This window comes from Quercus lobata, chromosome 4 (genome assembly GCF_001633185.2).
Source record: "Quercus lobata isolate SW786 chromosome 4, ValleyOak3.0 Primary Assembly, whole genome shotgun sequence".
Lineage (NCBI taxonomy): Eukaryota > Viridiplantae > Streptophyta > Magnoliopsida > Fagales > Fagaceae > Quercus > Quercus lobata.
This window is the reverse complement of record NC_044907.1, coordinates 76745242-76756029: the sequence shown is the minus strand read 5'-3', so window position 1 is coordinate 76756029 and position 10788 is coordinate 76745242. Positions and strand designations below refer to the sequence as shown.

At 31.5% G+C, this 10788-nt stretch overlaps 1 protein-coding gene across 1 annotated transcript; it reads left to right on the top strand.

Annotated features, from left to right (window-relative positions):
* The first annotated feature begins 375 nt into the window (after window positions 1–375).
* Window positions 376–3361, top strand: LOC115987699 (transcription factor JUNGBRUNNEN 1-like). The gene is made up of 3 exons (XM_031111294.1): window positions 376–640; window positions 1517–1848; window positions 2593–3361. The coding sequence occupies exons 1-3, from the start codon at window positions 457–459 to the stop codon at window positions 3040–3042; spliced, it is 966 nt and encodes a 321-aa protein (XP_030967154.1). The 5' UTR covers window positions 376–456; the 3' UTR covers window positions 3043–3361.
* Window positions 3362–10788: the final 7427 nt, after the last annotated feature.

The window sequence follows — 10788 nt, the reverse complement described above, 5'->3', positions numbered from 1 at the left end:
TGGATTCCAGTTAGTTCAATTGGTAAAGTCTATGATAATTGAAAAGAGATCTGAGGTTCAATACCTACCTATACCAAAAATTAATTGATATTTTGATCTGATGATAAAGAGCTATTACGTGTTCCGCCCATTTTCCGTCTCTTTTCTGTCCCATTACCATCCTTAATTGTGAGAGTTTTTTACACGGAATACTTTCTCCTAATTAATTGAATGACAATAAGACTCTTTCTTATTTTGTGTCCTCTATGCCATCATAGTCAGCCCTCATCATGACTTGACCTTTTAAAAACCTACTCCTACGACTCAGATCCTCATAATATATATATATATATATATATATATATATATATATGTAAAAGCCAGAAGATTCTTTTCCATATTCGAAGTCTCATAAGGTTGTCTCCTACCAAGGAAGGTAAGAGATCGATCGTGATCTCGTGTGTGTGTGAGGAGAAGATGAGTAACCAAGGTACTAGTCAGCTGGAGGATGAAGTTGATCAATTGCCCGGATTTCGATTTCATCCGACGGATGAAGAACTCGTCGCGTTTTATCTTCGCCGGAAAGTTGACAAGAAAACAATCAGCATGGAGCTCATCAAACAGATTGATATCTACAAACACGATCCATGGGATCTTCCAAGTATGGGTTAATTAATTAGTTTTTAGTCTCTTAATCATTTCATCTCTTTTGTTTCTCCTTGAATATACTGCTTTTTGCCCTTGATAGAAAAAGAACTTATTCATAATAGATGTTTAAAAAGGTTACAGATTCAATACTTTCTGAAGAAATTTTTTCAAGCTAATATAATTTTCTTATATCTATGGTGCCTCGTTTTGAAAATGCTTTTTTTTTTTTGACTTTGTATTAATAGCTTTTATAACAAGTCCAGTCATCAAAGATTACCTTGAAATTTCTGATGATCATTTCTAGGGTTTATCTAAAATGAGAAACCTCCACCCCACAATTTTTTTGTAATTTTTTTATTCGTTTTTGGGCTGAAGTTATTCCAAAGGATAGATTTCTCCCCTTTTATATATATGCAATCATAATAAAGTAACTAAAGTTTACATTAACTGAAACCCTCAATAATTTGATGTCCATTAAAAACTAAAGACTTTGAGCATGTTCTTCCTCTTTTTCTGATTCATTATTTATGTACTTTTGTATGCAAACCGCGCACTAGATTTAGATGTTATTGTTGCTTATGAGAAGAAAAGACTTAGTCTTGACAGCTTCTTGTTGTGCATATATAAGTGGTAAACAATCTAAAAGCCCTGTCTACCTTGCAACAGCCTCATGCAAATAATAGGAGGAATTACGTTAATAATATTGAATAGCAAACATCTGTAATAGTTTTAAGTTTCCCAGGTGCAATTACCCCATAAATTGTTTTTTCCTCTTTTGCTGAATAGGGTATTACACTATAAAACTTCTACTATTAGTATGTGCAACCCCAGTTTTATTATTTGACATTTCTCTCTCTCTTTCTCATTTGGTCTGTAAATTTTTTTGCAGAAGCAAGTGGTAGCACTGTGAAAGACACAGAATGGTACTTCTTTTGCAGAAGAGGAAGAAAGTATAGGAACAGCATAAGACCCAACAGAGTCACAGGGTCTGGATTTTGGAAGGCAACCGGGATTGACAAATCAGTATACTCAATGGGAGGAGAAGGCCGCGATTGCATAGGACTCAAGAAGACATTGGTATACTACCGTGGAACTGCAGGGAAAGGCAGCAAAACTGATTGGATGATGCATGAATTTCGCCTTCCTGCACCCAGTGACACCAACAACAACACCAACACTAACACCAAGCTTGACAATGCTAAGAGTGCTGCCCAAGAAGCTGTAAGAAAAACATAAATTGTGTAATCTAAATATTAAACCAGCTTTGTTATGCGTCAAAACCAACCCCCCCCCTCCCCCCCCCAACACATCTCATTAGTTTAAGTTGCACCCACTATAATATGTTATATATTTAGATTTTTTTCAATTTAAAAACTTTGGTTATTTTATAAGGAAAAATTAAATGCGTGATAAGTTGTGATTGGTGGAACATAAAATGTATTATTTAATTAGATTTTGATAAAAATATTTTTATTCATTGTTATGCAAACATTTGGGCTTTGAGTTTGATTGATATAGAAAAATGAGAATAAATGCACTTCTATGCATTTATAATAGATTCCTTATAGACATTTTAATTTTTTGTTCTCAAAAAATTATTAGGTATTATAGTAAGTAGTACTCCCTCTCACATATGAATGATCATGAAGGGAATGTGCCGTCGTTATACTTAATATTGAATGTTTACTTGTATATCTACCAACATTTTGTCATTATATTTAATATTGAATATTTACTTGTATATCTACCAACATTTCATTTCATCCAAAATAAATATTATCTTTTAACTCTTCCCATGAGAAGTGCATAATTGAAATTTGTTTTAATTCACTCATGAAGAACTTCTTTTCTAGCCAAACTTGCATAACAGCCGATTGGAGTCTGATTGGAAAATATATGATGACTATCTGTAGAGGTCTTACTGTATAATTTCTGATTTATCTTCTTGTTTTCATGTGGCTACAGGAAATTTGGACTCTGTGTCGAATTTTCAAGCGAAACTTGTCGCATAGGAAGTACACACCAGACTGGAGAGAATTATCTACTAAACGCCATGCTGACACAAGATCTAAAGCATGCAGTGGAGAGAGCTCCAACAATCGAGAAAGTTATATTAACTTTGGTGCTCCATTCATATTTCAAAATGAGAATTATAATGAGATAAAGACTGTTAATCATATTAATAATGAGAGCAACCAGCTGCATGTAGGCCAGTTGAGCAGCTCGATAGCTCAACCTCCACCATCATCCTCCATAGCGCAACCTCCGTCATCATCCTCCATAACTAAACTTCCATCATCCCCCTCAAGCTTTCCAATTAATCCAGTACCAGATGCGAATGAGTTCTTCGCATATGAGAATTGGGATGAGCTCAGATCAGTTGTAGAGTTTGCTTATGATCCATCACTTATGTAAATATTTGTCTAATTATAGTCATGTCACATATGGATTGCACTAGTTATGCAGTGTTTTTTAAATCACTTTATTAACTTAATGCTTTGGAGTGGAAGAAGCTGATCTGCCATGGTGTTCATAAGTCCTGACTGAAGCTACAGACTCTATGTTTGCAATTCCATGGTCAAAAGTTCTATTGCTTAACAGGTGCAAGTTTTACTTAAAAGAAGTTAGAATTCTCTTTGACTTGATAAATATTATCTTATTCTTGTCTTTGTATTCTCTTTTCAAAGTAAGCTTTATTTCCTTTGACCAAGAATCAACGTGGATTGGAACCATTTATATGATACTATCTACACTTTGCTTATATCTAAAAGAATCATTGGTACAATATTTTTGCTACCCCCATTGAATTTGAAGTAATGAATATACTTTATAATATATGTTGAAGATTTGTTTGCAGTTGTTTCATTTCATACCCGTACTCATTGTTTAGTGTGAAAATGATATGGCCCAGTGTAATGTATTATGATCTGTTTTGAATAATTAAATATTCAACTTTTTTTTGTGAAATTATTAATAAATTTTTTTAGTATTATATATTTGTGTATAGAAATAGGTGGACTTGCTTAATTTGTAGAATGAGGTTTTCATTGAACTCGTGTATATTCTTTATTTGACCATATTTATCAATGAGACAAAACTTAGGTACAGTATCTTAAGTATTGTTCCTTAAGTTCCATTCTTAAGATTTAGCCATGTAACTACTTAACTAAAAAATATACTTCTATCTTATGAGAAAAATCTAAATGATAGAATCTTAAAAAGAGAACCTAAGGAATAACATCTAAGTATGTACATAAGTCTTGCTCTTATCAATAATATAGTCTATAGGTGAATGGTTGAACCACCAAGGAAGGAGGTGCAAATAGTAATGATCGATCTTTCCATAATGAGATTTTGTATATGCTGTATATTTGCGGTAGTAACCTTATTGTGTCATTACTTGTTACTTTATAATAATTAAAGTGTATGCATACCTATAATAGAGGCGAAGAGGGAGGCGGTGGGGGCTAGAGGGGACCATGGCCGCCCTTGACCTTCTAAAAATCCATCCTCCCTCTTCTATTTTTAGTGAAAAATATAAATTTATAAATTATTAACACACTATATTTTTCTTCTAATTACTTTTACACCATTAGGATTGGCTCGGCATAGGGTTCAAGGCGGTCATAGGACCACATTGACTTGGAAAAAAATTATTTTTATATATAAATTTAAAAAAATTTATGATTTTTAATCTTTAAAAAAAATTGTGACCCCCCTTAATTTTTTTTAGGCCCAACATAATTACACTTCGGAATTTGGACAAAGTTTGGCAATAAACTTTTTTTTGGAGAAACAAACACACACACACACAAGGAAAAGAGAAATGAGTTTTAACACAAAGGTACACTACAAACTCTACTCAAAAGCCATGGTAACTTGATTGTAAACTAAGGCTACAACTCCACTCAATATTTTTTTATTGAATGTGAATTTTGACAAATTTATCATTGGATTACATTTTCTTCTTATATCTTTTATACTTACAAAATTTTAAGAAAATCAAAGATTAATAGCTATATCATCAAACAAATTTTTAAATTTCAAGTTTTTATAATATAAAATTATACATAAAAAAATAAGTTTATAGATTGAATAGTAAATAACATCCGATTGATATGAAATTTGACATATGTTTTAAGAACATAAATTATATATAATACAAGGGTTAGTATCCAAAATATGTAGTCATATTTATTTGTTTAATGAGAGTTGTAGCTTTAAGCTACAACTAAGTTTATAGTTAAACTTTGTTCTCTTGACAATATATTAGATCCTTACAAACAAAAATAAAAAAGCCCCAAGAAAAAATTTATTTAACTAAAAATTTGAAAAATATAGCTTGCAACATTTTGATAATAAGGTTATCATACAATGATTTCAAAATTTTTATAAAAAAATTTCGTAAAAGAAAATTGTAAGATTTTATGTATTTGTTTTTTTTTTTTGGGTCTATATATGAAAAAAATTCTTGAAGCTGCCATTGTACACCATAATAGTTAATTGAACCAAAAAATATTTAGAAGACATCCGAGAAATATATAAGTAAACCTTTTTAATAAAAACCTTCTTTATTTATTTATCTATTTATTTTTATAGAAAGTTAGAGATATGGATAGACAATCGGGTCAATATAAAAACAACCCCAAATTTTAAGGGTCAAAAGTATAGTTTAGATTTTTTTTTTTAATTATATGCTTATACTCTATTTGTTTCGATGGAAGATCTAGAACAAAGATAGTTTTCCATATTTCTAGTATTTGGTAACATTAGAAAAAATGAGTCAAAAGAAAATTATCTTTAATCAACAAAAAAAATATGGCTTATTTTTAGAAATTTTTTTCCACTAATTTTTTGGAAAACAACTTTATTTCACAACAAACTAAATAAGGGAAGTTTGAATTTTTTTTTTCAACTCATTTAAGGTTGCTACCAAACATAAGAAGATGAGATAGTTTTATATAAAATTCTTTTTGAAAAATAATTCATTTTCTAGAAAATATTATCGCCAAAAAAAAATAGAGCGTTAAAGATTTTTGCTCAAATACAAATAATAAGGTCATATTGTAAACTTCAACTCTTTCTTTTTTTTTTCTTTTTTTTTTTCTTTTTTTAAGAAGAATAAACTTCAACCTCTTAATTAGGGGTATTGTCAAGGTCCACTACCTATTTATGGTTGGTGATATACTCTCTAGTACTTTTAAGAGAGAGAGAGAGAGAGAGAGAGAGAGAGAGGTCTAGGGTGCAGGAGAAAGAAGGTTATTCTTAATCCTAATAAGTTAAGGAGAGCATCCTAATTGTTTGAATGGTTCTTGAATAACATATATGTTTCAAAACTTTCTCACATCATACTTAATATAAATTTTTTTATTTAAAATTTTATTTCTTTATTTCTTAAAAAAACCAAGTTTAACTTCATTTCATGTTTTTTCATGATATATATATAGTTGTCAGTTCTTGTAATCTTTATATTTATTTCTCTTAACTTAATTTTTTAAAATACAATACCAACAGCTTTATAGTCCATGCAATGCACAATAAAATGTTAGCATAAAATTTAGACACTTTATTCTGTTTCTCAAGTATGATGCATGCCCTTTTGGGCGTGCATTCCTCCCAATAATAAACAAAAGACATGGGACTAGACTCTCAAATCCCCTTCACATTTGTCATTTTAATTCAATTTTTAACCTTAGCTTCATTTATGGCTTTTAGTCTTTATTTCAACTACATTAAAAATTGCACCCTTTAATTTACTAGTTTCTTTATCCTTGGCCAAAAGTACATTGTTGACCCTTTACGTTTCAAAATCATTTTAGCCCTTCAAATTGAATAATGTTTTTATATATTCGCTTTTTATGTTTCAATTTTTTCAATGTTTGATTCAGTTTTCTAATTAGGCCTGACCTCTTCATGAAAATAAAAAATTTTAAATTTAAATGATCAAAATGAAAATGATCCCAAACTTTCAAAACCAAAACTTAAATAAAAGAAAAAGAGAAAAAAAAAGACCAGTACAACCCTCATGCACTGCACTGTCTACTTTGCTGTTCTTACCAGTGCAATAGTGCCGTTGGAAGACAGACAGAAAAAGAACAACACAACGGCTAGACTCTCTCGAGTGCATGAAAGGAAAAATTATAATAGAAAAAACTCAGTCTCTGGTGCATGTGCATTGAAAATCGTAGAGAGAGAGTCTCAAAGTACCATTTTTATCCACCAAATCCCAACATACAAAAAAACTATATAACCCATCAGCTTCAAGACCCACAAAGAAAACCCCACACCTCAGCTTTTATAAAAGAGAAAACTCAAGTCTCCGGGAGCATATATCTCTGCACCAAACTCATCCAAGGAAGGGCTGATTGGGTATATTTATAAACTTTCACAAATCTATCTTAATTCATTTCTAATTCATCGGTTGATTCTTGGATTGAAATGGCTAATTAAAGATCGAAACTTTACGTTGATAAAAAATAAAAATAAAAAAATAAAAAATAAAAAAACAAGAGAAATAGGTCCCCATGCCCATGGGTTAAACTTGGGGTGCCTCTATTCTATAAACATAAATATTAGGTTTTAAAGAGAGGTTAAAACTTGTTGCTCACACAGTTTCACAATATGTACATACATACATGCAAAAAACCAATTTTTTGCATGAATTGAAAACCAATTCATGATTATAGTAGTTTTTTGCGCGTGTATATGGACGTATGTGAAATTGTGTGTAATTAACACTCCCCTTAAAAGAAAATGATCTATAAATAATAAATAATTTAAAGAAAAATGATGGACTTTTTGTCCATTGCAAATGTGAGCCTTATGTTTAATCCTTCAAGAGTTCAAGTGGGCCTTCTGGCTGGCTATATATGTTGTATAAGTTGTTTTGATCCACTTCCATATTCAACCGGCCTCCATGTTTTGCAAAGAAAAATGTTCCATCTTTTCTCAATTGGACCAAAACTAATTAAGTTAATGGACTTGGGATGATCCAATTTTTTTTTTTAAAGCATTTTTTATTACACACCAAACACTGCCCCATTAATATTACACACAAATACACCCATTTCAGTTTTTGAATTAAAATCATGACTTGTAGTCACGATTTCAATTCAAAAATAATTTCTATATTGTGTGTGTATGTAAGAAACATCCCTTTAAAAAATAAGCTCATCTATTATTGCTTGAATTGCTGCATGATTTAGTTTTAAGCCACTATGCCTTAAAAACCATTACTTTGTTGAATCATTGTGATAAATTTGAATAATTATTACATGGGTGCTTTTTATCTCACAGTAACTCAACCATTGAACTCATCCTCAGTGGAATACAAACAAATATTCTTATCCATTGAGTCAACTAAATAATAAAGGGTTTTCGTTCTTACTTTAATTTCCCTGTAAGAAAATATATAAAATAAGTAGTGATTCCCAAAAAAAAAAATAAAAAAAAAACCTCATGATTCCTAACAATTACTTCAAAACCTTTAGGGGGTGTTTGGTACATGTACTTAAAAACATATATTTTATTGTTTGAAAACATGTGTGAAAATAAGTGTGGGTGAAAAAGTGTGTAAAAATGCGTGTAATGTTATTTGAAAACTGAAAACATGTGTTTGAAATTATATACCAAACAGCCCCTTATTTTCTAAAACCCTTCAATTTTAATTAACTAGATTAGAGAGATTACTACGTACCCTTAACATGATGGTCACTCACTCCATAAATGTAAGTGTTTTGTGGAGTGTGGGGGGCAAAGGACAAGGTTTAAGTTTTCAGGAGAAAATATCACACATATATTACTTAGATTAAGATAGTAAATTTTCTATCTTGGATCAACAAAAAGAAAAAGCTAGATGAGAGAGAGAGAGAGAGAGAGAGAGAGTTTTAACAAAAAAAATAAATTAAAAGAATATATGAATTTGATTCTCAATTAAAAAAAACTACATGTAATCACAATAACGGGTTTTTTAGTTTAAAAAAAGATAATTGAGCATCTTCAGCAGCTTTTCCAAATTTTTGTATTGTTTGGAGAGTAAACAATTAAATTTGTAAGGTTGAATTTAATCAACCATCTTGTTGGCTTTATTCCGTGCCAAATTTGCTTATATTTCAGCAATTAGTAACCCTGTATTTAGGTGGGTTTGTTATAAGGGTAGTGAGTGAGATAAAGTGATTGAATGCTCAAGAGTGTGCAAGAAAACAAAGTCTCGCGGCTGGATCTCGCGGGTGACTCGCGGCTGCAAGCCGCCAGAAGCAGCACACGTGCCAAGCATGCCAGAAGTTGAAGCGTCATGCTAGCTGGAGTACTACAGGACAATTGGCCGTTCTGTTATCGCGCGGCTGGATCTCGCGACTCAGTTAAATCGCGATGCCAAGCCGCGAGCCACCCCTGTTTTGAAAAACCTGACGTTTCACATTCTTTTCTCACCCCAGTATAAATACCCCTTATACCCACAAAAGAAAGAGAGCTTCCAGAGAGAATTTTGAGAGAGAAACCCTAGAGTAAAACAAGATTGACTCATCTACAATCTTTACATAAGAGTCTCTTCAAATTCCTCAACTCTCTTCCTCTCTATTGTTAAACCCTTGAGAGGCATTTTACCAAAATCTTTTCTCACCATATCCATTACTGTGAGAGGGTTGTTTGGTGTTCTGGGAAGCAGTTAGGAAGGAACCAATTTACATTGGTTGATGCTATGGTCAAGTAGCGGAATCCGGGAAGCTAGAAAAGAAATAGATTCGGTGCAACCTCGTTGAAGCAAGAAGTTTGAAGGGTTTAGGTACATTGAGTAGATTAGGCTTGGAGGGTCTATTGCTGTCCATGTATCCCAACTACATTTTCTAGTGGATTACTTACCGCTTGAAGGGCGGAGGAGAGGTTTTACGCCGAGGGCTTCGGTTTCCTCTTCGATAACACATCGCATGTTGTCCTTGTGTTTGCATCTTCCTTCCCTTTTATCTTTGCCTTTTATTATCTGCTGTGGGTTGTGATTTTAATTTGGCTTAGATTGTTTTCCAATTCTGGTTTATAGCTTTTGTTCATTTTCCGCACACTAGTTGTTTGACATAAAGCTTGAATTGGTTAATTTGTAAATTGAGGGTCTAAACGTTCAAGGGTGTTTTTACACTATTTGAACTTTCAACATTTAACTTTGGAAAATTTTTTGTTGCATAATGGGTTATGTGGCAATAAAAAGAAAGTAACATGTGTCTAAGGGTCAATGTGCAATGCACATAATCGTATATGCAGCAAAACTTTTCCCTACCTTTTACCTATATACATTTTCAAATACATTTTCCAACAAACTCTTTATCATTTCTCTATTTCATTTAAATATTATTTCTTCATTCTTTTTTTAATCTTTCTTTATTCTTCATCTATTCATTCTCAACGGCTATATTTTTTAAATCTCATAATGACAACATTCTCAAAATTTCCAATAGTCATATTTCTCAAAAGCCTTTTATTTTATTTAAAGGGTCATATTTTTCAAATAGTCATGTTTAACATCAATCATATTTTTCAAATGATCATACATTTTCAGTATAAATAAGATTGATGTCACCCTAAAACTAAACAACATCTATGAAATTAATTGATATATATATATATATATATATATAATCTTCTATTGGAAAGTTTGAATGACAATAGCATCAAATCTCTATCAACTACTTGCAATAATAAAAATGTTGTAATACATCAAATAATAGTAGATAACAACTACTATCATTAGTCAGTGAGATCACATTGCAGCCAAAAAGAAAAAGAAAAAGAAAAGTTACCCCATATATTCTAGCCAATTTGATAACATTGCAACAAAACAAGTTTAAAGCGTTCTTCTAATAATACAAAATAAAAGAACCCTATGTCAAGCTAATTCCTTCACTTTTCAAGGATTTCCTTTTGACGTTGATGAATATATCTTTGTTGCATTGGAGGCAACACTGTTGCATCCATTATCATAATATCTTTCTTCCTTCATCCATTCCAATCTCAATGTTTTCATTTCCATATCCCCTTTCATTTTTCCATTTCCAATTCCATTTTCGTTTTCATTTGTGCTGTTGTAAGTTTTTTATCCTCAAGATGAATTCGTGTCATCTCTTCCTCATGGACTGCAAGACGACCTTTCTCAATAGTGGCTATTTTCATCTC

Bases quoted from the DNA above. Each gene is read 5' to 3' on its own strand.
- LOC115987699 (XM_031111294.1), top strand. From the start codon at position 457: ATGAGTAACCAAGGTACTAGTCAGCTGGAGGATGAAGTTGATCAATTG. The intron at 641-1,516 runs GTATGGGTTAAT...ATTTTTTTGCAG, and splicing joins CGATCCATGGGATCTTCCAA to AAGCAAGTGGTAGCACTGTG. The intron at 1,849-2,592 runs GTAAGAAAAACA...ATGTGGCTACAG, and splicing joins AGAGTGCTGCCCAAGAAGCT to GAAATTTGGACTCTGTGTCG.